We start from the raw sequence: 27076 nt of genomic DNA, 5'->3' as shown, positions 1-27076 counted from the left end.
ACTGAGGCATTCTAGAAGATCATGGTTGTTAATGAGTAGATAGCAACTGTCTCCTATGGTTTGCAAGCTTTGAAGAAAGAAGAAAGGGGATTTCCCACATCTGTGATTGCTCTAACCCCTCTGTCTGAACATGCAGGCAATTAAATTTAGAGGCATTTCATCCCAAAACAGCTAAGAAACAAATACTCATTCAAATAAATAAAAGATTCAATTACTGTATTAGTATATTATATTTGGATAAATATTCTTATGCTGTAAAGGATAGGCCTTGATGAAATTGTTTCTTTACTCATAGTTTGATCAATTAAATTCATTCATTTATTCATTCAACAAACTGAGTCCTTAGGATGTGCCAGGCACTGTGCTAGACACAAACATAATTAAGAACACAGTCCCTACCAGGAAGGCACTTAAGCTAGTCAGAGAGACAGGCACACAAATAGAAACTTAGAAAACAATGTGGCACATTAAAAAATAGAGAGGTACACAGGTTATAGAAAAATAAGGAGGGACACCCAATCCAGCCTGGAGCAGGAAGGAAGGAAGAGGAAAGAAAGATCGGGAAGTCTCCCATAACACAGCGGTGCCTGGCTTCTTCCCCTATAAACCTTGTAGGCTAAGAATAATGTATTTTCCTTCTCAGTCCTCTTTTAGCCAAGTCCTAATGGCTGTAAATCGTAGAGATAAGAACTAGAAATAACTGGATAATGCAACAGGGCATGCATATTTCTACAAAAATGATGAAGCATCCCCCATAAGCAGGTGAGACGACACGGAGCATTTTCAGCATGGAGGCATTGTAGTAGCATCTGGAGAGTTTGTGCTTTATGGCTGAAGTGAGGCTGCTTCGGTGTCCGGCCAAAAACATATTGGAGCATCAGTAAATAAATATCACTGCCATGATATGCTGATGTTAGGTGGCATTTTTTCTTCAGACTCCGCAGAACTAAAGAACTTCTGCAATCACACATCTACAGTAGATACTACATTCAGAAGCAGAAGGTGGGCGCTTGAAAAAAACTCAAGATCCTAACATAGAAACCTTTAATTCACAGAGGAGGAATCTGAGAGGAAACCTGCTTGTCTGAGGCCATGCAGCTCTTTACTAATAGCGATGAAACAAGAATGCGGGTCCAGGTGATTTCTTTCTTTATTTTTTTAAAAATTGAATAATATCTGAGTGTCGAGCTATGTGCTGAGTACAAAATATGAAATTTATACTCACTGAAACTTCTCTACTGTCCTCCATTCAACCTCCTGCCACAAGTATCATACAGTCTCACTCATAAATACTTTAGATGTATGTACAAGATATACTTTTAATAAAATATAATCACCATGTCATTGCACTCCATTTGCTAATATCATCAAATACCCAGTTTAAAATTGAAAGTATCGAATGATCATAGATGGGTTTTTATGATTGTGTAAATTGGACCCAAATCAGATCTAATAACATTGCCCATTAAACGTCTGTTTGTTGCCATTATTTTTTTGAAGAAACAAGGTCATTATCTAGTAGAATACCCCAGTCTGGATTTTGCTAATTGCAATCTGTTTTCACTAACATGTTCCTCTACCTTCTGATTTTTTTTTTTAACCTCCATCAACTAGTACTTAGATCTAATACCTTGATCAGATTAAGGTTCAATTTTTTGACAAAGATACTTCACAGGTGGTTCTGTGTACTTCCCATCACATTACTTTGGGAGGCAAGTAATGTTGGGTTGTCTTTCCTTTTGTGATGTTACGATTAACCCAGCAGGTGTTGTCAAACTGACCCATCCATTCTAAAATGCCAAGGGTGCTATGTTAGATGGGGTGTTCAGACAAGGCCTTTCTGATGAAGTGACCTTTCAGCTGTGACCTATGGATGAAAAAGAGCCAGTTCTGCAGAGCAGAGGAAGAGTGTAGCAGTTGCAAGCCCGGCAGTATGAGAGAGCTTGCCATATACCCAATCGCCCCTCTCAAGATCAGCAGAGCTTTCTTTCCATTCTCCACCACTCCCAGTAGCTCTTCCAATCTCCAACAGGTGGAAGCAGAGAACTCTGTGCCCAGAGGTGTCAGGAACCCAGTGGCACTTTGAGATACAGGTGGTCACAGGTGCACAACTCTGCTCTCCCGAAAACGCTTAGGACCAGGACTATTTTATCAGACTCAGAGACCTAGGGGACAAAACAACCTGGTCTCTCTCATGACACAAACCAACCGGCCATTTTATAGGACACGAGAGCACGGCCAAAATATGGCTCTCAGGGTACAACTCATTTGCTCACATTACATACTACTCTTCTTTTCTGGAATGTTCTCCACCAGACTCAAAATAGTCGTGGTTCAAGTTTCTCTTCTGAAAAATGGAAGAAGTGCCAAAACATCTCACAGGGTTGTGTCAAAGTCTGGTCTTTGTTTACAAAGCCAGACACCAGTTAAAGTGCTCAGGATAGATTTTAATCAGTAATATACTACTGCAGTAGAGAAAAGAGTCCAGGATGATCTGTACTCAACTTTCACTTGTACAGAGGTGACTGGGCTCTTTAAAGGGAGAACGAGGGAAGAGGGTGAGGGTGTCTCACTAGGGACAGGGCAGTGAAAAATTACAGACTACAGGAAGGGAGGGTTGATCCCTGTAAAACTCATTTGGGTTTGCTAACTAGGGCTTATCAAGACTCCTCCCCTCCCACAGAGGCCAGGAGACGGGAGCCCTGTCTTCCGGTGTTGGCTGGAACATACAGTAAATTTTTTGACAACCTTGAGTTTTCTCAGGTAGGCATGTTAAGGAGGGGCTAGGGTCATCCAATGAATATGCCTCGAGCTTCCAGAAACTATGTTTGTTCATGTCTTTATGGACCAAGGTGGACAGGTATAGTTAAGAAGAGGCTTCAGAGGAGCCTGTCCAGAGCGGGATCGAGGAAAATTTTTGTCACTTGTTACCAGTATTAAATGAGATACTGACTGTGAAAGTACCTGTAATACTATAACACAACACATTAGTATCAATGGACACATTCATTCATGTAACCAATCATATCCCTTCCCCTCCTTCAAAGTGCTTATTAAAATTCTTCCTTACACTGAGTCCCAACTACTAAACATCCTGCCACTCAGTGATAGCACCTATTACATTATGTGCTAGGTATTTTACATACATCATAACATTTCCTTCAAACAACCCTATTAGGAAATATTATTTTACAAAAGAGGCTCAGAAAGTTTAGGTACTTGGTCAAGGTCACACAGCCAGTAAGAGGCAGAAGTCAAATTTACATTCAACTCTGACGATTGTAACCTGGTTCCATTAAACAAGAAACTCCTTTCACTCTATTTTTTTTTTTTTTGCATTTCATCACTTATTTAATGTTTAAGCTCTCACACTAGATTTTTACAAGCTGGTGAACAATGACAAATTATTTCTCCCACAGAACTATAAACACATGTTCCCAGACAGTATAAATATGTGGTTGAGCTAACGTTAATACACCTCACCATTTTATCCATTACATAATAAAACAAATTGTCAAGTATCCAAATATTAAGTTAAGTTGGTAAACAACTTCAGGTAAGTATGAAAAAAAATTACAAGAATTTCAGATATTTTATGATTAAGAATTGTTTTAGCTACAATAACAAAATATTTCTACCCCCAAAGTGCAAACATTAAAATTAACTATAAGGCTTTTTTGTCTGGAGACCTTAAAAAACATGTGCTTCTGTACAATGCAGATTTTCAAAATGGAGGTGTTCCATAACAGCACAAAATGAGATTTATAGACAGACATTAAATAATCACTGTTTCTAACCACTCTTATGGGGGCATCTTTGTGGAGTAAAATGAATTTCTATAGTTCACTTGTCTGCATAGAGGTCGTGCTGTGCCTGGCAGTAATCTCCGCTGCCCTTCAGAAACTCCATAAACGTGTGACCAAGAACACCACAGAACTGAGGAATATGTCCACTCACTGAAGACTGTGGCCTAATCATACAGCTGGTCCCGAGGCGGCGGCGGCAGGGCAGGGGCGGCGGTGGTCGTCGCGGGGCGGCGGCGGCTTCGCAGGCTCGGGCCGGGGCACCGGACTCGCTCCTGCAGCGAGCGGCTCCGAGAAGAGCGCGCAGCCTCGCCGCCCAGCAGTCCCGAGACCCAGTATGCGTGCGGCGGTCTCCTTTCGCCTTTTAAGTGGTTCAGTTAAAAAGAAAACCAATTTATTCTCAACACACTGGACGTGTTTCTTGCTCATGAGGTTTTTTTTGTGAGACTCGAACAAGATCCTAAGATATTAGAAGGGCAAGAGTGAAGTTACTCACCTTCCAGTTTTTGAAATATTTCTACGGAACCACTATGCGTGGTAGATATTTAAGCCATTGCTTAAACATCAGGACACAGATTAGTAAATGCTAAATTGTTCAGTCCAGGAAAGAGATCATCAGGACAGTCGGGAACGGTTCCAAGGAAGATTGGGGTGGGGGGGGCGCCGCGTGGTATGTGGGATCTTAGTTCCCTCACCAGGGATGGAACCCATGCCCCCTGCAGTGGAATCGCGGAGTCTTAACCACTGGACCGCCAGGGAAGTTCCTCGAGGACGATCAGAATTGAGCTGGATCTTAAGGGATCCATAGGATATTGATTCTGAGTAGGAAACAGAGGGACACTCCAGAAGGTGGGGAGCAAGTAGAACCTTATATATCCCTGTAATTCGGCGTATATACTGTCACAGAGCTTGCGTGACCAACAGTTTCGTTCATCCGCTGATATTACCATAAACGGAAGCTAACTTGGAAGTTTAAATTATACGTCCGAAGTAAGAACGCCTGGTCGAGGAGCACTAAACGGTGATCCACGCGAGCGATCCTGGTGCCTTGGGCGCCCCTTAGCGGGACTCTCCAGTCCTACTACCTGAAACCACCGCAAGTCTGAGCGTAATCGTTTGCCTCTATACAACACCACGCCAAACTCCACGATTACCGGGGGGTCACGACACGCACTTTCCCGCCGCGAAAGCGCTAGGTCCTCCTTTCCGCACAAAGGCTGCGGGAGGAGGGGTCGGCGCAAGCGCTCTGAGTTTCTCGGAAAATAGGGTCATCATCCCGCCTCCTGGCGCAAGCCGGTAGAGAAACGCATGCGCTGTGAGGAGGCAGGGACTTATTTCACGCGGCGGTGACGTAATGACAGAGGAGGAGGCGGCCCAGGAACGGAAGCCGGGAAGGAACCAGGGCGGAAGGGGACCAGGGCTAGGGCTGTGTTCGGAGCCTCGGCTGGCCTGGGGTTCCAATGTGGTCCCCGGAGCGGGAGGCCGAGGCCCCGGCCGGGGGAGACCCGGCGGGCCTACTGCCCCCCGAATGGGAGGAGGATGAGGAGCGCATGTCCTTCCTGTTCTCCGCTTTCAAAAGGAGTCGCGAAGTGAACAGCACCGACTGGGACAGCAAGATGGGCTTCTGGGCGCCGTTGGTGCTGAGCCACAGCCGCCGCCAGGGGGTGGTGCGCCTGCGTCTGCGGGACTTGCAGGAGGCCTTTCAGCGCAAGGGCAGCGTCCCGCTGGGGCTGGCCACCGTGCTGCAGGACCTGCTGCGGTGAGGGCGGGCCCGTTCCGGGGGCGGGGCGGCTCCCCGCGGGCAGGGACCCAGGTCGTTCTCCGGAGCGCACCGCGACCAGCCCGGGGTCTGGCCTCCAGGAGCCGTCTGTGTTTGCTCACTGGGCGAAGAAGGAGGCCGGGTTAGGGGTGTTTGGAGGGAGAGGGAGGCGGGGTATGGGGGGAGATTGAGGGGCCAGGATAGCCCCTCAGAGGGAGAGATTAGATGAGATCCAGACGGTAAGAGAAGCAGCCCGCCTGGCGAAGGTGACAGTGATTTGTCTGGACTGGAATCCCGTTATGTAGTTATTTCGTAGGGGCTTCCACATTTGAATAACCCCGGAACAGAAGGTCTGTGAGACAGGATTTATTGAACTAAGGAAGGGCAGAGCTAAGAAGGTAGTGGTGGGGAAGAGGCCTGTACGGGTCTTGCCAGCAGCCTCCACCCCATCCCCGCCACAGGTCATGTGTCTGGCCTCTCTTGGTGACCCGAGAACGTCCTGTAGGTGCTACCTGTGCGACAGGTGCAGGGTTTTGGAGGTTCCTGAGGCGGTAGCATGCACACGAAACAGACGTACTGCACTTCGCAGCGTGCAGGCATTATGCCTACACCGTCTGGCTCCCTCAGCAGTCCTGTGGGTGAGGTGGTAAAATTATCCTCAGAAGAGGAAGCTGAGCCACAGAGAGGTCGAGCGACTTGCTGGGGGTTACACAGCTGGATAGAGGCCATGCCGGGGCTGGACCCCGGGGTCTTCTGATTCTAAAGCATTTGCACTTCACGTTGTATATGTCATACCCAGAGCAGCCTCTCTAGCACAGTGACTCCCTCCGTGACTGAAGACGAAAGTCAACTTTGATATGTTGCTTTCAGCTCTCTGCTCTTCCTGGTTAAGAGATCTCCCTTCTCCCCAGCCCCCTTCCCTTGGCTGACATTGATAGGGCAAGCCATTTCTGGAACTTCACCTTTCTAGGAAAGTGTGCTGTGGACAGTTTGAGTTCATGCCCAGCGTGGGGAGACAGTAGCTGAAAAAGTCAGTGAGGGGCAGGAAGAGTCGGGGCTTCCTTATTACAACAGGACCATACTCTGCCGCTTCCCACCCAGAGACCTTTAATACCTCGATTTCTCCTCTCCTGACTGCTGGCACTCCACTGATGCCCCTTGGGGCTTGATGGGGTCTGGGACCTGAAGAATTTCTCAGGGAGATATTTTTCCATAGAAGCAGCATAGCAGAGTAGATAACAGCTTTGCACGAGGGCCAGATGGCCTGGGTGCAAATCCTCGCTCTGCCACGTGCAAAATTATGTGACCGAGGAAAAATTATATGCCCCTCCCTAAGCCTCAGTCTGACCAGTTATCAAATGTGATGATAATTGTACTTAGATTTATTGTATTTGAAGAGATACTCCTTATGTAGCCCTTAGCATAGTGACTGGCCCAGGGGAAGCTAGATACTTAACACTAGTACCATGAAATGCCTATGTCTTATCTCCACCCAAGCCTAGGAATAGCAGAAAACCCTTCCTCTGAACGTCTTTGTATTCTTCCTCAGGTCTTGCTCTTGACATTAATCCATTATTGTTGTTTTCATTTTATCGTTTTGAGCTCCGTTTGTAACGGGAAGTCTCAACATAGGCTGTGTGGCCTCCTGTGCCTCTCTGTAGTCTTAGTGGAGAGCTTGCATTTTGGAGCCAAATCGTAGTTTAGCTTTGGCCTCTGTCATCTTCTCAGTCCCTCAATTTTTTCTTGCAGAAAATTGTGAGGCTTAGAGCTGGAGCGTAAACAGTACCGCTCACAGTAGCCGGCACAGAGTAGGTGCCCGGTAAATGGTGTTTATGATGATGACCAAATTCCTCTCTGGGGGTAAGGAGGGAGGTGGGGACATTGCAGTAAGCCTACTACATGTCTTTTTCTTTCTTTGCCTGCAGTCGAGGGGAGCTGCAGCGGGAGTCAGACTTCATGGCCAGTGTAGACAGCAGCTGGATCTCCTGGGGGGTCGGAGTCTTCCTGCTGAAGCCCCTCAAGTGGACTCTTTCCAATATGCTAGGGGATAATAAGGTTCCTGCCGAGGAGGTGCTCGTGGCCTTGGAGCTTCTTAAGGTGGGTACTCAGAAGCAAGAGGTCTGGGTGTCATCTGGAGTGGTGGCAGGACCCTCCACGTTCCTTGGGTTGCTTGGGTGAATGGTTAGAAAAAGAACGGATCTTTTTTACACGGTGACAGAGTTGATAACTGAGTTTATCTAGCCTCCCTTTCGCTGTACTTTGTAGTCTTTAGTTGTTAGTTGGACCTGTACATTTCAAGGGTGAGCCTCTGTCTAGGAATTGTCAGTTAACACACGGTTGATTCTTTTCCGTACTTGTAGGGGTTAATGATAAACTAAAGTTTAGAAAATGCTTTGCCTTCTGTGGTTTATGTACAAAAATTTCTTTCTGAGGACCTTAGACTTTCAGCTTTGCCCTCCCCTAAATCAGCGAACTGGGCTCAAATGTCCTTCTTTCATACTTACTTACCTCCATCAAAGAAGCCACCAGGCCCTTGATCCCTTCATGCTCTCCTGGTCACTCCGCTTCCTCCTGGCCTGCCTTCCGTCCGCAGCCCAGAGCATGCAGCTGTTGCTTGACTGCTTCCCTTATCAACACCCTCGGGCGCCTCTGCAGCGTTCGGGCCACACCAGAGACACCAGCAAATCGGCCACCTTAGATCAGCCCCATGGTCCACCATCCCTGCCAGAGAAAATCGCTGTATCGCCAAGCCTGGGGCCCCTTTCAAGGTCCCCAGCTTTAGGAGGGCCCTGGGAGCCACTCGGCAGCCCAGTCTTCTTTTCCCCTCCCCGGCCCTCCCACACGCCTTGCAATCTCTGCAGTCACTGCACTGAGAAGGTAGAATCCCCTTAGTCGTGCCTTCAGCTGTCTGTCCTCCCACCTCCAGTTTGACTTCCTCTGAGCCCTGCTTTCTCCCCAGGCTCAGAGGATGAAGTGTCCTTCCTGTGTTCCACGTGTGCTCGCGAGTCTGTCCCTACCCTTTGTGGCATCTGGGACCCTCCAGATCTGTATATTCCTTTGCCCTGTCTGTCGGTGCTCTCCTTCTTCAGCCTCTAAATCCACTCTGGTTTTCCCATCTCAGGATGACTCCTGGTAGGACCTGGGGCCCCTCCTAGTCACTGCTCTGTCTCTCCTTCTCGGCCAAGCTTTGTTGTCCCCACGTCTTCACCTCCACACACCCTTTAACCCAGAGCAGACCTGCTTCACCCTCATCGTTCCACCCGATTGCTGTGGGCGAGGTTATAGTAACCTTAAGTGTGTGCGTGTGTGTGTGTTTATAAAGTTGACTAAACACCAGGTGGCAAAAGTAGACTCGGAGACAGTGGTTATTTTTGAAACTCACAGACCAAGCCCAACCTCAGGGCCCTTGCATAGCCCTGGAGGCTTCCACACTGCTGGACGCAGGTCGGAATCCCCCGCCCCCGCCCCATGAGAAGCTCCAGTTTCTCCTCACCTCCACAGACACCCCCCAGCACCACCCTTCGGCCTGGGGAGCAGGTCTCCAAAATCTACCAGCTCTCTCTGTCCCCCGGGAGTTTTGACTGAACAGCATGCATTTTCTTCAGGGGAACACCTCTCCCACTTTGCCCTGTACCCCCTCCCCTCCCAGGGCCCTGACCTCCAGGACCTCCGGGGCTCAGCCAAGACCCCACAGAAACCGTGGGGTGTTTTAGGTGGTTCTGGGCCACCTCCATCCCTCCTTGTGGTCTTTTACCTCCGGTGTTCTCCAGTCTGGAGCAAAGAGAGGTAGATCCATTTATCCCCACAGATGTGATTTTAGACTCAGTCTTTTGAGAGCAAACGCAGAGATGGGGGTGGGAGTGGAATTACATAGATCTTCTAAGGACCAACAATAATTTCTGACAGCAAAGTAGTCTAATCCTATTTAGGTAGAAAAATAAATTTAGCTCTTCAGGGGCATGGACTGTTGAATCCATACCCAGCTTACATCACTAAATAGAACACTTAACACTTATTCCCTTTCGGTGACATCTGCTATCAAATATATGGTGACTTCAAAGATACGGTTTTCTCCTGGGTTAGAGACTTGTTTTCATGTGTGAAAATAAAGGGTCTTATCTGGATATTTTTATAAAACAAAAAAGCCTGTTTCTGCAGTAAATTGATTTTCCCAAGTCTAAACAGAAAGCAGCCAGCAATTTTTAATTTTATTTGAAAAAAATACCAAAAAGTAAAAATTGCCCATAGATTTTGCTATTTAAAAATTTAAAGAAAGAAATTAAAGTTTCCTTTCTATTCATCCCATTTCCATCTCTTTGGGTCCATTCCCTTCCTGCTTGTGTCTGTAAAAACACACACATCTTTTCTTATTGAGCCTATTATATTACTTTCCATTGTATCTTCTTGTTTGCATTTAATACTTCCTGGAAATCTAATTTACTTGTTTACTTATCTGCTATATAAGCTGCCTCTCCTACCAGAAGGAGAAGTTCCATGGGCTCTGGGAACAGTGCCTGGTACCTAGTAGAGAGTCAGTAAATATTAGTTAAGTAAATAAATGAATATACACATACATACATATGTATATACATACACTCCATTTTTTTTCCAGAAATGGAATCTGCTTTCACCTATTGGTCTGCACCCTCCTTTTTTTTATTTTTCACCTTAGTATATCATGAGCATCCTTCCAGGTCCCTACACAATATGGATCTACTTCATTCTTTTGGATGGCTGCGGAATAATCTATAAACACGCCACAATTTATGCAGTAGTTACCAAATGGATATTTGAGTCATTCCAATCTCTCCCTACTGCACAAAGATACTTCTTTGACAGCCTCGTGCCTACACGTATGTACTTCTACTTTTATTTTTATGGAATTGATTTCTAGAAGTGCATGTGTACATTTTAAATTTTAACAGAAATTGCCAAATTGCTTTTCAAAAGTTTGTGTAAATTTACACTTTCACGAAGATTGCATTGAAGTGTCCAGTCTCTTCACATCCTTGCCAGCACTGGATAACAGCAATCTTTCAAATTTTGCCAATTTGATGAACAAAAATGATACTTCCTATTGGTGATTTGAGCATCTTTTCACCTATCTACTGGCCATTTACATATTCCTTTCTGTGAATTGCCTCTTTATATCCTTTGCCTGTTTTTTATTTTGGATTCTTTGTCTTTTATATTAATTTGTAGGAGTTCTTTATTAGGGATAGATAGATACATAATATATTTAGTATTAGGGATGTTAATATTGTTTCCCAGTCTCTTGTTTGCTTTTCATTTTTATTTATGATGTCTTTTTTTTTTTTTTCTTTTGCGGTACGCGGGCCTCTCACTGTTGTGGCCTCTTCCGTTGCGGAGCACAGGCTCCGGACACGCAGTCTCAGTGGCCATGGCTCACGGGCCCAGCCGCTCCGCGGCATGTGGGATCTTCCCAGACCGGGGCACGAACCCACGTCCCCTGCATCGGCAGGCGGACTCTCAACCACTGCACCACCAGGGAAGCCCATGATGTCTTTTACTATATAAACGTTTTTATATTTCTACAGTCAGAGTTCTCAAATTTTCCTTCATGGCTCTTGAATTTCTGCTCATGCTTAGGAAGGCATCCTCTACTTCAAGGTTATCATATTTTTTAAATATTTTCTTCGAAGTATTTTATACTTCCATTTTCTCAATTTAAGTTTTAATAATTCGGTATGTAGTTTTGTATATGTGGTAGAGAAAAGCTGTTTTCTTCTAAATGAGTAGCCAGTTGTCTTAACATCATTTGTTACTGTTGTGTACCATTAATGTGTATGTGTGTGGACAGCACACCGTTCTTACAGTAGCTTTGCAGTAAATGTTTTTATCTGACAGCACAGTCAGATCTAATGAAAGCTCTAGTTTCTGTCTTATCAGAACCCTCTGCTGCCTTGGATACTGTTGACCACTCACTCCTTAAACTTTTCCGTTACCTTGACCTTGTTGTCACTACAGTGCAGGCTCTCCTTGGTTCTCCCCAAGCAGTTTCTGGATCGCTTTTGTGAGCTCCTTCATCTCCCGAACGTTTTGAATGTTGGTCTTCCTTCAGCTTATTACTTTGCTATCTGCATTTTCTTGGGTAACTCACTTATACTTGCGATTTTAATTACCTTCTATATGCTGAGGACTTTCAGGTTAATATAACTCCCGTCCTGGCATCTCCTTCGATTTATTTATTTATTTATTTATTTATTTATTTATTTATTTTCGGTACGCGGGCCTCTCACTGCCGTGGCCTCTCCCGTTGCGGAGCACAGGCTCCGGACACGCAGGCTCAGCGGCCATGGCTCAGAGGCCCAGCCGCTCCGCGGCATGTGGGATCTTCCCGGACCGGGGCACGAACCCGTGTCCCCTGCATCGGCAGGCGGACTCTCAACCACTGCGCCACCAGGGAAGCCCAGAGCTTCAGAATTTTATATCCAGTTATCTCCTGTACAATCTCGAGCATCCCAAACCAACATGTCCAAAACGGAATGTTTTGTCTTGCCTTTAAAAGTATGCTTTTCCTCCTGAATTCTTGTTGTTAATCCACCCAGTCACTCAAGCCAGAGCCCAGGAGTCATCCCAGATTCCTCTTTTGCCTTTCCCCCCAGACCCAGTTACCATGGACTGCCAGTTTTATCTTTTAACTTTTGCTTGAATCCCTCCCTCTTTGTCCCTATTCCCATTGCCCTGTTCAGTCCCTCGTATTCTCTTGTATCAGTGGTCTCCCTGCCTCTGAGCCTAACCCCTACAATCCATCCTTTCCCCTTTGTCAGCTACATCTCTGTTAATCTAGCCATGGCCTTCCCTTCAGGGACTACCCACCATCTGCAGAGTAAAGGACAGCATAGAAGATACATTACACTTTGTGTGAGGTAGAAGGGCTTCTGCTGTCTCAGCCCTTCCCACCCACATCCATAAACACCACACTGGACTCAGACTCCCTGCCGTTGAGGGACTCGTGACCATCCCTCTTCCCACGATGCCCTTCCCACCAACTTCACCTAATGACTTATTCACCCTACAGGAGTCTGCTCAACAATCTTTTTTTTTTCTGAGCAATTGCTGAACTCCTTTGGTATTCCTTCCCTGTATTTTCATAGCATTCTGTGCATACTTCGGCAAATATTTCTTGTTTACAGAAGACCGAGAGTGTAATTTCCATGAAAGAGGAAGACAGTGGCATTGTTTTTTGGAACTTGGATTTCTTAGACTTCTCACAAAAATCCTATCCCACCCATTTGTCACATAAGACTCTTTATAGACTCAATAATTTTCTGGTTTGCAGGATTGCCACTTGGCATAAAAATGGAGAGACCAGGGCCTTCCCTGGTGGCGCAGTGGTTGGGAGTCCGCCTGCCGATGCAGGGGACGCGGGTTCGTGCCCCGGTCCGGGAGGATCCCGCGTGCCGCTGAGCGGCTGGGCCCGTGAGCCATGGCCGCTGGGCCTGCGCGTCCAGAGCCTGTGCTCCGTGACGGGAGAGGCCACAGCAGTGAGAGGCGCGCGTATCGCAAAAAAAAAAAAAAAAAATTGGAGAGACCAGGATTGGCAGGGAATTTAAGTATCATCTCATCCACCTTCTCCAGTTGGTGAGTGGGATGCTGAGGACCAGTGAGACTGACTGGTCCAGGGTCACACAGGCTAGGCCAACCAGCAGGCCTTGGCTCTCATTCCTGGCCATTGCACCCCACCACTCCACCTCATTCTCCCCTTGAGGGACCACAGGCCAGGGAGCTGCAGAGACATGAAGTCCTAGCTGGAAGGGCAAGCACACATCTGGCTCCCAATATATTACGTACCTCACTTTATCCGTGTTCCCCAGACTTTCCTCCGAGGTTTAAAAAAACACAAATCCTTTTTCCTTTTCCAAAGCTGAAGACAGGGTCGGAGCTCCCCTGCTCTTGCCTTGTGTGATTGTGGATCTGAAGCACGGGGTCAGGGCTCTCTGGGTTCCGTGGGCAGCGATCAGGGCCCGCAAGCACCTTTCACTTTCCCCGCAGGAGAAGGCTGAGGAGGTGTATCGTCTGTATCAGAACTCCCCTCTCTCCTCGCACCCCGTGGTGGCCCTGTCGGAGCTGAGTACCCTCTGTGCGGGCTCCTGTCTGGACGAGAGGACCTTCTACTTGGTGTTACTGCAGCTGCAGAAAGAGAAGCGAGTCACCGTCCTTGAGCAGAACGGGGAGAAGGTATGGAAACTCGTTGTTCCTTCCCTTCCTCACCGAGCACTTGTTCAGTGTGTACTGACATGCCTGCCGGCATCCCTGCCTGGTGATTTCTCAGCATTTGGGGTCGGGGCAGCAGTAATTTGTCCCTGTCCCTCAGATTGTGAAGTTTGCCCGGGGCCCACATGCCAAGGTTTCTCCTGTCAACGACGTAGATGTCGGGGTTTACCAGCTGATGCAGAGCGAACAGCTGCTGTCGCGCAAGGTGGAGTCCTTATCCCAGGAAGCAGAGAGGTAACTCCCCCTGAGCCGAGCACCCCTGACCTCCACCCTGGCCCTTAGAGCTGGTGTCCGTGGGCGCTTAAAAAAAAAAAGGTTATTTATTTATTTATTTATTTTACTAATTGTGAAAGTACTGACTGTTCAGTGCAGCCATCATGGAAAGCACAGACTATCACAAAGGAGAGAAAAATGAATTCCTCCCCCAAAGAGTATAGCTTTTAACGCTGTGTTTATGCTCTTCCGTGCCAGTATCCGTTTAGCCAGTGTTTATTGAGCTAGGCCTTGTCTTGGGGACTTGGGGATAGAGTAGTGAAGGAGACAGGTCTCTGCCTTCCAGGGGTCTTGCTGAGGGACCTCTGCTCTTCCCCTCCAATGACTATGCAAGGCGTCCCTGCTAAAGGCACATTACCACTTCTCCAAAAAGTAGGGTATGTAGACATGGAATTAGAATGTGTGCTTGTTCACTCCTTCTTACAGTGGGAGAGACCCCATGTTGTGGGAAGGCCAGCATCATTGGTGGCGTTAGGAAGTCATTCCCTACCTCCTGGCTCCCAGGATGGGAATTTGTCTTCAGGGTGCCTCGTCAGCATGTTTGCACACCGCCCCCCCCACCCACCCCGCCCCCGCTGTGGGTTGAAACAGCTTTTCCTTGGTCCTTTGCCTTTCCCAGGGGCAGACCCGCCCAGCCCGCATCTCAGCTTGCTGCAGGGGTTTGGCAGTGGGCTGTTGGGCATCGTTTTTCTGGCCAGTGGGTGGAATGAATTTGATCTTCAGATTTGAAAGTACCTTCACTAAAAGTGCTGCTCTTGGGGACCCTGCCACCCGCGTCCTCGGGCCTCGTCATCTTGAGCTGTCCCTTTGTTTGTAGGTATAAAGAAGAAGCCCGCCGGGCATGCCGAGCGGGAAAGAAGCAGCTGGTGAGTTCTCTCTCTTCCCCCCACAGCTGTGTACCTGTGCCCACAGCGAGAGGAGCCCCAGTTCAGGGAGTGACCTTCTCGAGGGGAACGGTCTGTGGGTGGCCCAGACACCACAGCTTGTTTTACAAACCTGGGGTGGTCTTATCATCTGGGAAGGGCTCTCTTCCTCTAGCCCTTTCGCCTGCCCGGTCTGACCCTGACCATGACCGTGTCTCCACACCCCGCCCCCCCCAGGCCCTGAGGTCTCTCAAGGCCAAGCAGCGGACGGAGAAGCGCATCGAAGCCCTGCATGCCAAGCTGGACACTGTTCAAGGCATCCTGGACCGGATCTATGCCTCGCAGACAGATCAGATGGTAGCCACTGCCCCTCTGCCCCAGTGCTTGGCTGGTCTCTGCGGTGTCCGCGGCTCATCCCCTCCGCTGTGGCTTTGCTGTTTGGAGGAGGCCTGGGTTCTTTCAGGATATGCTTGGGACTGCCTTTGCTTCTCCCATTGGCCAGTTTTGGCCTCAGTTGACATGGGGTGAATCATGCATGGGTGGGGGAAAAAAACCACAAAGCTTTCTTTTGGAGATGAAACAATATTGTCTGTATTTTGCCCAGTGTTCTTTATCTGCACTGATAACTTTGCCTTCTCTTTAGGTTTTCAATGCGTATCAGGCCGGGGTAGGAGCACTGAAACTCTCCATGAAGGATGTCACGGTGGAGAAGGCAGAGAGCCTTGTGGATCAGATCCAAGAGGTACAGGAGGGGGTGGGAGGACACAGGTACACAAGGCAGTTCCTGAGGACAGGAGTGACTTCGTCGTACTTCCTTCTTTCCCAGACTGTTTACCCTGTGAACTTGAGGACGCTTTCCTTGATTCTCCAATGGGGCAGCATTACTTTGTAACCCTGAACACTGAGACCCAAAGACCATTCAGAGTTCAAGGCGTTGTGCTTTTCTCTTACAGCTGTGTGACACCCAGGACGAAGTTTCTCAGACTCTGGCTGGTGGGGTAACCAATGGCTTAGGTGAGTTGACATGGTGATTCCGTCTTCTCTCCTCTCTAAGATGACTTCAGTTCCTTGTGCTGTGATAGGTTTGGCCGTGGATCTGCTCTTTTTGGTGCAGGCAGGGCTGGCCCACCCTCCCCTCTCTCTGGGGCTTCTCCACAGGAGTAAGGAGAAGGAATTGGCGTTTCCTCCTTGATAGGCTGTGCTAACGACCCCTTGGTGCTCTGGCATCCCTTACTCCCTAGGCCTCTTCAAGGGCAAGGAGAAGCAGGGTCCATTCCATGGTGTTAGCAAAATACACCTCCTTGATGACTTGGCTCTGTGTATGGAAAAAGCATATCTGCTTGAAGGTGTCCTCTACCTCCCAACTCACACGATTTTTTTAATAAACCTTCAAGGAGGCCTGGGCATCTTTTGTAAAGCCGAGCTGGGTTTGCAGTCCTCAATCCTTGACTCAGTAATGCGTTTTCTCCCTGGGCTTTATGTGTCCTTATGTCGTCTTTTCTTTCCAGACTTTGACAGTGAGGAACTGGAGAAGGAATTGGACATCCTCCTTCAGGACACCACCAAAGAACCTTCGGATCTGCCCGACAACCCCCAGGAGACGTTTTATACCAACAGTGTGCCTAACCCTAGGATCTCGGACGCTGAACTTGAAGCTGAACTTGAGAAACTGTCCTTATCAGAGGGAGGTACGGAGCTGTATTCCCAGGGCTGCTGGTGGGCTTGTGGTCCTCTGGCTGACAGTAGCGAGGCTCGAGGTTAACGTGTCCCACCCCCATTGCCCAATCTGCCGGGGTACCGAAGTCAGGTGAGGGAGCTGTGGGCTCATTATTCAGACTTGGTGCCTTAAACACTGGGATGCTTTCACCTCAAAGACCTACCTGGTATAGAGTTCAGTCATTTCTTCTCCTTGCAGGTTTGGTCCCAAGCAGTAAATCTCCAAAAAGACAATTGGAACCGACTCTATAAAGCCATTGTAGGACCCTCAAGTGAAAGACCCTCGTGTCAAAGAGAGACCAGGCTTGTGTGTGTGTACATAGTTATTTAAACGAGAAACTCTCGGAATGTGTTGGAAAGAGGAGGAAGGACAACCACTCTGATGTATCTGGATGCTACCACTTACTGCGGGACAGATAGAATTTCTGGAAGCGTGCTCGCGAGGCGTGCTCCCAGCTGGGCTCATGGCCCTGCATTCTCATCTTTATAGTGCCACAGTTTATACAGTTCTGTGTTTGCCCTGTCATCTTTCATAGCCTGCGGCTCCTGCCACGGGCTCAGTTAGGTTTGTCTTCCCCCACCAGCTTTGTTCCAGCCAGCGAAGGCGAAAGATTGGTGCAGCTTTGCCAAATCAAAATCTGTCCTCGTCCCCCACCCTCACTGTGTTTAGAGGAGTTCATTCTGTCAGTAGGTCCGTTACACAGCTCTTCGCAGCCCCTCTCTGTTTCCATCGGTGGCGAGAAGAAGGAGAATCAGACAGCTGCCACGTTATGGAGAAACACACAGTGTGAAAGGTTCTCCCCTGGGGTTCAGATTCTCCAGGTGTTCAGAAAGAGACGTAACCCCTGAGTGGCTCAAGAGTCGTGACGGTTGGAGAGGGGCCTTGTGGGGTTGGTGGCCACTGCCGCCTCTTCCATCTTATGCAAAAGAAGATCTGCTGACTGGAGAAATGGTTACTCTTGGTCTTTTGAACTTGACGAGGAGAAGCCCAGGTGACTACAGCACCCCGGGTGTCCAAACCCCATATGCTTTCTTCAAAAGGTATCATCTTTGCCTTGCCCCCGTGGTGAATGAAATAAATATTAACTTAAATACATAAATCAGAAGAAGCCACACGACAGCACACCTCCCCTTCTTGAGCCTGGCAGACAACAGCAGGTTATTTGAATTTCAGAAGCGTGTTACGTTGTAGCCCACCACTCGGGGCAGGGGATCTGAGCCAGGATGTGCAACAGAAGCAGAAGACAGTGGCCTCGGCAACGTCTGCCGTGTGCTTCCCCGGTCCTGCCCTGCGCCCGGCCCCACCTCCTGAAGGCCCGCCCTCTACTTCCTTTGACGAGTCGGGGAGGATGGCGGAGGGGGACAGGCAGGAGAGGGCCTGAGTGCGCCGGCCCCAGGGAGGAGAAAGACAGCAGCCACACTGCCGCTCAGCAGACGCCTGCCTGGCCCTGGCCCTGCCCCTCCTGCTTAGGGTGACGGAGGACAGAGGGGAGGAATTTGCTCCAGGCCAGGAGCACAAATCACTGTTCAACAAGTTCCTCTCCCACTCGGCCTTGGGAAACTGAAATGTTGGGGGTGAAGAGAAACAATCACTATTTTTTCTTTTTTTATCTGGTAAATAATTAAAAGAAAAACCCTGAGCGCCTCGTCCTCGTCTCTTTCTTAGGTTGTATAAAGTGCCTTGTTCCTTCCTGCATCCCCACCCTCACCTCCAGCATACACACACGGGTTCTTTCACTGACGCCACCAGGAGAAGGCTGACCGGCTTCCTAGCGGGAGTCCAGAGCTGCTGGGAAAGTGGTCAGCCTACCTGATGGCTCTCACGCCGATGCTGTTATTAAATGGCCTCTTTTGTTTAAGAATGTGTCATCATTTTCCTTACTCTTTTCCTTTCCCTCTTCCCTCTAGATGACCCACTTTCCTCGGCCCGTGTGATCGTACCATATTTTAGTCTGGCACCAGTATTTACTCAGCGCCTGTTACACGCGTGGGGTTTGCCGTCCATGACGGGAGACAGGTTTTGAGCCTGCGAGCAGAGCTAGAACAGGCTAGAAGATCTGCCGCAGCACTTGGTACGTTAGCAGGTGAACCAACCAGGAAGACGTCTGGAGGAGCCAGGGGCAGAGACGGTTTGAACAGAACAGAGTGGAGATAGGCCAGGGGGGCGGGGGGGGGGGGGGGGGGCGGCAGGGGGAGGGGGGATGTAGTAGGGAACCCTCTCCGCCCCCAACAGTGTAAGTGCCTGGACTTGGAGCCTCTTATCTGCTCTCCTGTTACTCTTTCTCTCGCTGACCTGAGCTGATAAGGAGTCCTTGCTTCAGTGTTTCATCCTGGTTCTTTGCTGTGCAACAGGAAATAAAGAGGTTGAGGCTGGGCTTGGGTCAGAGTAGGACGAGCCGCCGTCTGGTGGTGGCTGCATTTTCGGCATTGGATTCCCGTGGGGGGCCTGGGTCTGGCCCCAGGATTCTCTCCTCTTGAAGGAGTTGACTCGGTTTAATAAGGGAGCTGGTGAGTTTTCTTCTATGTGGAGAGAGATCAGGCCCAGATGAATCAGGTTCAGATGCTGTCCTATCGGGAGTGAAGTTCCCTATGGGGTCCAGATACACAGCGAGGACATTCGGGGAGCAACTATTTCAAGTTAAGGGCTCGGGGAGGGCTTCATTGAAGAGACGACGGCCAAGCTCTCATTTCTCTTGAATACTTCCTTGGGTTTTTTAAATCGTGTCAAACAATCTACAAGTTTTAGAATATCATATATCCTTAATTCCACTGAGGTCAAGTAGGGAGAGAAAATGTAGTTAATCAGGTAGGGACTGGTCCTGATGTGGGTCAGGAAACTTGGTTCCAGTTCTCAACTCCGCCACTAACTAGTGGCTCTGGAAACACGGGGCCTCTCGTTTCTCATTCATAAAGAGACGCAGACAGACAAGGTGACCTGGAAATTCTGATGGTCTTAGGGTCCTTCTGAGCAGTCTGCTTCTCCCTTCTCTTGAATCCTTGCTGCCGCGTGACGGGAGTCAGGGCAGTGCCACAGCAAAGCCAAGCCTGGAAAGGTGGCTGGAGAGTCCCCAGTCCCTGCCCGCTGGGGACATGAATGTGGTGTGCGGAGGGCAGGTGGGGGTGGGAGGAAGGGGACGGGCTCAGCCTCAGAGTCTGCTGGGACTCCCAGAAAGCGGCTCTTAGCCAGAGCCCTGCGGCCGCGTGGGCTCCGAGGTCGGGCACCCTGTTGTGAGAGGGCCCAGGAAGGGTGAAACTGCTGTGATTAGCACTGCCTGCCCAAAGGGCAGAGAGAGTGTCCAAGGTTGAGCCGACCCCGGGAAGAGGTGAGGATATTCTGGTTCAGTCTGCTGGCACTGTCATCAAGGCCATCGGGAAAGAGAGAGAGCTACCAAAGCTGTTCAGAAGGGCGAGGCCACTGACAGAGCTGCTCACACACAGGAATCCAAAAGCAACCTGGCTTTGGGGTTGACGGGGGAGTTTGGCAACTCTCTTTTCTTTCGAAGTATTTCACTGTTTTCTCCGCCAACGTCTCATTTTACTCAAGTTGCAGCTACTCTCTGGGGAAAGTGTGGTTCCTTTCCTCCTCCTGCACAGAAACAATAGACACCCAAGCATGAGAGCTGGAAGGAGTCTCAGCAAATGGTGGCAAAGCCTCCGTTTCACAGATGAAGACACGGAAGCTTTGGTGACTTGCCCAAGGCACAGAGTTCACAGGGGAACTTAGGACTGCTGTCTTCCGCGTTGGTAGTCTCTCAGTACACCAGGCTCCTCTTAAGGCAGGCTCTCAAAAACCATATAACTCCAAAGTACGCCACTTCCCGTGGTCGGTGGTGGGTGGGTGGTGGTCGGGCGTGTCAGTGCTTTGAGCTGGCAGCTCAGCTTCCTCTGGCTGTCAGTGCTGTGATTACACAGACTTCTGTGTGTAGAGAGCCACCTCCTAACTGGCTGGCCCGTTTCCAGTTTTTTAGGGAAACCAGGACAGTCTTCACACTGTTCCTTTGCTGATATGCACCATAACGGTAATCTTTCTTGACTGGTATTCTATAGCAGGCACATCAACTGTGCAGAAAAAACTTGCAGCTCTGGGCTGCCTTATATTTCCTGAAGGAGCCAGACTTAGGGCCCTTGTGAGATAACCAGTGCTGTGATTAGGTGACGTGATACCCCCAAAGCATGTTGTGAACTGCAGGGCGGATCAGACCTCAGCTAGTGGATTCCCATCCCTCTGCACAGTGTAATGAGGGTAGGCCTGCTTATTGGGCTAGCCTAGGATAATAATGGGCTAGCCTAGGATAACAGAAACGTATCTAGATTATACATGTTGGAAGAGAATTCAGCCACACAGAAGTACCATGCTGCAGTTCTCGACCCAGGAAAGTTAAAAATTAACAAACTCAAGGGACTTGCCTGGTGGTGCAGTGGTTAAGACTCCACGCTTCCAATGCAGGGGGCCTGGGTTCGATCCCTGGTCAGGGAACTAGATCCCGCGGGCATGCCGCAACTGAGAGTTCACATGCCACAACTAAGGAGCCGGTGAGCCGCAACTAAGGAGCCCGCCTGCTGCAACTAAGACCGGCGCAACCAAATAAATAAATAAATAAAATTTAAAAACAAAACACAAACTCAAGTGATGTGCCTATTACATGTGAGCTAACAGATCAGAGGAGGAAAGAAGGAAGCTTTAGTTCGGGGCCCCGCCTTTCAGGAACTGAAAGGCAGAGGAAGGGTGTCTTAGTCAGTGCAGGCTGCTATAACAAAATGCCATAGACTGAGTGACTTACAAGCAACAGCAATTTACTTCTTATAGTTCTGGAGGCTGGAAGTCGGATATCAGAGTGCCAGCATGGTCTGGTTCTGGTGAGGGCCAGCCCTCTTCTGGGTTGGAAATGGCCCCCTTCTCATATCCTCACATGATGGAAAGAGGGCAAGGGAGCTGTCTGGCATCTCCTTTATGAGGGCACTAATCCCGTTCATGAGGGCTCTACCCTAACGGCCTGATTACTGCCCCCCAAAGGCCTTACCTCCTAATACCATTACATTGGGGGTTAGGATTTCAACATATGAATTTGGGGAAGACACAAACGTTCAGTCTATAGCAAAGGGTAATTCCAAGGTATCAGCACAATGAAGGTTTAGTATAGCACTAGGAATTTGTAGAGCGGGGGTTGGATGGATTGGGAGGAGAATGCCCAATCTTGGACTCTGGTTCCTATTTTAATGCAATAATAAAATAAAATGAACAGTGGCTAACATTTATTGGGTGCTTACTGTCCGCTGGACACTACAGGTTGGGCTCTTCAGAAGCAGGCCTGGAGACAGAGTTTGGGGTATCAGGGTCACCACCTGTGAAGGAAAAGAGGAAGAAGCACTATTAGGGAGAAGAGCTCAATCTACAATGCAGGCCCCCTAAACTCTTGGTCACACTGGTGGAAAATTCTAGAGCAGGTATTGTCCATGAATGTCCCGTATCAAGCAGAAACAGCTAGGCCTTTATCCATCCCTACCCTTCTCCCTCAGTCATCAGGTACTCCTGGCAAGGGCCTGACCTCAGCTTGGTGGCTCTCTGCAGCTGGGGCAGCCTCAAAGGAGCTGACAGCTGGCTGGGAGGCTGTTGACCACACTCCCTGCAGCTGGGCAGCAAATCCTTGAAGGGCGCCCTGGACAGTGCATCTCCATGACTCTCTGGCTGTGCTAAGATCTTTGAATGTATTTAATCTTCCCAATGAGACAGGTACTGTTACTTCACAAATGAGTTAACAGAGGCTTAGAAATGGTAAATAATTTGTCCAGGGTTACCAGTGGATGACTGTGGTTGTGATTTATAATAAGAAATATATACGTGGTCTTTGTCCCTGTTTCTGACACAGAGCTCCTAAAACCCTTGGAATTTCCTAAGCAACGAGAACAAAAAAGATGTCTTGATGTTTATAAAAACTTCTTTCAGCCATACCTGAGTTTATGTTAATGAGGTGACCAACCACGTGATAAGAACATTCAGTCTCCCCCAACCCCGCCCCAACCCCCAGAGAAGGGAGAAGGGCTAGAGGTTGAGTTCAATCAGCAATGGCCAATGATCTAATCAATACTGCCTAGGTAATGAAGCCTCCATAAAATCCCAAAAAGATTCAGAGAGCTTCCAGGTTGGGTAACCAAAATGCTTTCACATGCCACCACATGGGGCCCCAAATTCCACAAGGATAGAAGCGCCTTTGTTTGAGACCTCACCCTATGTATCTCTCCATCTGGCCGTTGATTCATATTCTTTAATAGCCTTTTGTAATAAACCAGAGCAGGTTTCCTGAGTCCTGTGAGCTGCCCTAGCAAATTAATTGAACCCAAAGAGGGGGTGTGGGAATCTCTGATTTATAGCCAGTCCGTCAGAAGTATAGATAACGACCTGGACTTGTGATTGGCATCTGAAGCTGGGTAGGGGAGGTCATTCTTGTGGGACTGAGCCCTTAACCTCTGGGATCTGATGCTATCTCCCAGTAGATACTATTAGCACTATTAATTGAATTGTAGGACACCCAGCAGGTGTCCAAGAATTGCTTGATGGTGTGGGGAAAACTCTCCACATCCCTACACAGGGCAGTTGGGTAAAGAACCCCTTTTAATGATGGAGAGAGGCTTTAGCTGGGCGAATCTAATTTTTGCATTCTTTTCCTTTCCTCTTTTTCTGCTCTAGTCCCAATTAGGGCAAGAGTTGGCTGTGATTCTGATCATCCTACCAGATTTATGAAGCGCACACACATACCATGTTGTTTCTTGAAAACTGCAGCTTTTCTGCAAGTTTCATATGAATAATTCCCTTTGATTGTAGGAGAGGACTGGAAGAGAAACTTCCAGAAACCAGAACCGAATTTGTTTTTGTTTTTGTTTACCAGGAACACCAACTAGAGCTTCTGGGGGTGGGGCCCTTTATAGATTGAACCCAAATCTCAGCTGTCTTTACCAGTTTCCAGGATTAGAAGCGAGCTGCAGGCATCGTCCTGGGCATTAATGAGAGGATGACGGGGGAAGAGGTGAGATTCCTTAGCGCCCTGTTCTGATTCTGTGTCACTGATACTGCATACGGGGTTCTCTGGCGTCAGGCTCCCCCAGGCCCCTCCCTCGTCTCAAAATACCGCTATAGCAAGAGAACGTTTTTTCTGGTCCTCCAGAGTCCAGCGAGGAGCCATGGTGGGAAGAGGTGATCCTTCTAGAAAAAAAGCCTCCAAAGTCGGAGTTATGTTCAGAGCCGCTCTCGTCCAGTCTCTACTCGGTGGGGTGCCCGTGAGGTTGGTAGGGGGCAGGCACTTGGGGAGGCGGGAAAGGGGCGGGGACTCGGGAAGTGGCGGGGACTCGGGGAAGGGGCGGGGACTCGGGGAGGAGTCGCGGAGGGTCCTGGAACGCGCGCAGTTAGCCCTCTGGGAGAGCCGATCCCGTCCCTACTGGCGCTTACTCTGCGACGCAGGCTCGGCGCAGGAGCGGAGCTCATCTCTGGGTCACCGGACCTCTGCGGAAAGAGGTGCGAGCGAATACTGCGTTCCAGAGGAAGTGGGCGTGTGGGTACCCGGCCGCGGGGCTCTGGAGCGGGGCGCGTGTCTCGTTTTGCCGCGAACGCTGGATGCCAGGCGCGGGGAACCATCGGTCAGAAAAGTCTCCGGAGTCGGGTCCTCGGGGGAAGGCGACCGAGCAAGACGGAAAGTCCGCTCTAATCGGATCCTTGCGCCCCCTGTCGGGCCCTGCCTGTCCCACATAACGCTTCCCTCTCCAGCCGTTTCTTGCGCCCAGGCCTTTCATGTCCCCACGTCAGTCCCTGGCGCAGACTCTGGGCCCTTACTGGGCCCGTACTGGCGTCTTCCTCGACGTTGGGAGGAGTCCGGGAACCACGGACCAAGACCCCCCTGCTGCCTTCACCGGGTAAAATCCAGGACGTCCTATTCTTTGCGCTGTGCAAGGACCTCCTCCAACAGCGGGATCCTGCCAGGGGCACCTCTTCAGCACTGGGAGAAGGACCCCGCAGGAAGCCGGGTGTGCATTTGGTTGATTTTAAGGGAGAAGGCTGGTGCCTCCGTCCTGGCCTCACAACCTGGCCTTTGTTCCAAATCTCGGCCCTGCTCGGAAGCCTCCAGAACTCCCAGCCAGGAGGCCTTCACGGCGGCACCAGAGGTGACCAAGGCCCTAGTCCAGCAGAGGGCAGAGCAGGGGTGAGGCAGGCCCGCTACGCGTTGGCGTCAGTGCGGGGCTCCTCTGATTTCTCACCTGTACGCTGCTGAGAAACGTCCTGGTGTGTGCTGGCGTCTTGCGCTTTTGCCAGCAGCGTGCACAAAAGGTCATCTTGGACTTCCTGGTGGCTCTGCTGGTGATGCCTTGGAAAGTGGCAACCCAGGCAGCTGGCTACTGGCCCTTTGGGGACGTGTGTGACATCTGACTGGCCTTTGGCATCATGTGGTCCACCGCCTTTATCCCGCACTTGTGCCTCAGCAGACCAGCCCCTTCAACTACCAGCAGCATGTGACCCGCAGGGCTGCTTTGGTGGCCGTTGCGGTGACTGAAGGTGACACTTCAGTTTTCCTATCCTTCATCCCTGGCAAATGGAGCAGCTGGCATAGGGCAGAGCCCAGCCTAACAGTACAGAACTCCTTATCTGGGTTCAAAGATGCACCCCGAGCCTCAGCTTCACCTGTGCAGTAGCCTGCTCAATGATGGTCATAGTGGTAGCAGGCTGAGGGCCCTCGGAGCCAGGCTGTGTGTGGACAGCGGGGGCCCATGCTCAGCCAGGACCCGCGGTCACTTGATTGACATTGTGACATCCTCCCTTCTCTTCATAGGGTAGGGGCTGGGCAAACAGGATGGAGTGGCCCTTTCTGATTTTGTCTAGAAATTGGGTTGGGTGGTAGAGAAAGGTCACCACCTAAGGCCGGCAGCAGGACCTGTGATTCTGTGGCCCTGGACCCTGGGGTCCGTGGCTAGAGGAGATCAGGAGAGCCTTTGATCTGGTTCTTTTGGAGCTGGAGTTCCTAGAATGCCTCACCTGTATGCAGGGGGGTCCCATCTCCACCAGCCTTATACCGTGCTAGGTGCTTTACATGGGTTAACCTCATTATGGATTAATTCATCTTTGAGGCCTCAGTGAGGCCAGAGCTCTTATCCCCATTTCACAGATGAAACTAAAACAGAGAGATGGTTAACCAGTTTGCTTAGAGTCACACAGCTAACAAGTAATCAAACCAGTATTCGAACGGATAGTCTGACCCCAGTACTTGCCCTGATGACCACTGTGCTATGCTAGGCTAATGGGAGGAGGGAGAGTTTGGGATGGAATGCCTATCTATTTTGGGCTATTTTAATAAATTACTTAGGGCTTGCTTCCTTCTTATGTGTTTATGGAGGCATTTACTCATTCTGTACAAAATACAGTCGTATGTGTCCTCAGTCTGGCTTTTCTGTTGTTCCACGGACAGAGTTGCATGTTTGCTGTCACTGCGGTGGGTGGGTGTTTGGAGCCATCCTCATTCTCACTGGGGACAATTGTGGGCTGGCTTTCTGTGTGTGCAGGGATGGGCCAGCGTGACCCAGTGTGGGCAGGAGACGAGAGATCTGAGTTCTGGCTCCGTCACTGCAGGGAGGTGTGACGTAAGGAAAGGCCCAATGGAATAATTATTTCTGTTTAGCCTGCCTCAAAGTGAGGTGTTGTAAAGAAATGGGAACTTTGTAAATGCTTTCTGAAAGTATCAAGTGCTACATAAATGAAGGGCATCATGGAGGTGGGGCTCTCCAGACTGCCTCCCCTGGAATCAGGGCCACTTCCCCCAGGTGGCTGAGCCATTGTCTTATGAAACCTCAGTCTCAAACACAAACCAGGCATCTGCCCTGCTGTGGCCTGACCCCCTCCCTACTTGGGTCTTTGAGCTGGGCTCTGGAAGGGGAGGAAAGGTTGAACTGGCTCTGCCATTTATTAGCTGTTTGAGCTTGGGCAAGTCACTTAACCTCTCTAATGTCTTCATCTATAAAATGAGGATGACAATTATACCACCACATAGCACCGTCGTGAGCAATGAGTTAAATTATGCAAAGGGCATAGATGGTGCCTGGTCCAGAGTAAGCCAGTTCAACACGTGTCAGCTCTCAGACCCTTATATAGTAGGCCTTGTAGTCCTCCAGACAGGTCTATCCAGGGCCCTTCTGAGTTCATCGTGGAGCTCTCCTCTCTTGCCGGGGGGCGGCTGTGTGGGATGTCCCAAGAGGTGCGTAAAGCAGAGTTTGTATTTTGTTTTGTTTCACGTAGCGCTTGTATCTGGATAGACCGTCACGTGCTTCTCTATACCTCTCTGTGTCTGTGCCCCTCTGCGGTGTTTTGCTGATACACATTAGATTAAAAAGAAACACCAAGATCCTCATAGTCAAATATTGACTAATAAATTATGTAAAGACATTTTAAA

General features: G+C 49.4%; 1 protein-coding gene across 1 annotated transcript; it reads left to right on the top strand.

The window, feature by feature from the left end:
• The first annotated feature begins 5263 nt into the window (after positions 1 to 5263).
• Positions 5264 to 16904, top strand: CHMP7 (charged multivesicular body protein 7). The gene is made up of 10 exons (XM_065879313.1): positions 5264 to 5562; positions 7488 to 7659; positions 13579 to 13764; positions 13901 to 14034; positions 14891 to 14939; positions 15174 to 15293; positions 15580 to 15678; positions 15890 to 15950; positions 16445 to 16624; positions 16852 to 16904. Exons 1-10 carry the CDS (start codon positions 5264 to 5266, stop codon positions 16902 to 16904), a joined length of 1353 nt encoding a protein of 450 aa, XP_065735385.1.
• The last annotated feature ends 10172 nt before the right edge of the window (positions 16905 to 27076 follow it).

Source organism: Phocoena phocoena, chromosome 6 (assembly GCF_963924675.1).
Source record: "Phocoena phocoena chromosome 6, mPhoPho1.1, whole genome shotgun sequence".
In the NCBI taxonomy this organism is placed as follows: domain Eukaryota; kingdom Metazoa; phylum Chordata; class Mammalia; order Artiodactyla; family Phocoenidae; genus Phocoena; species Phocoena phocoena.
Note: the sequence above shows the minus strand (reverse complement) of the source record. Positions and strands in the feature narration are given on the sequence as shown.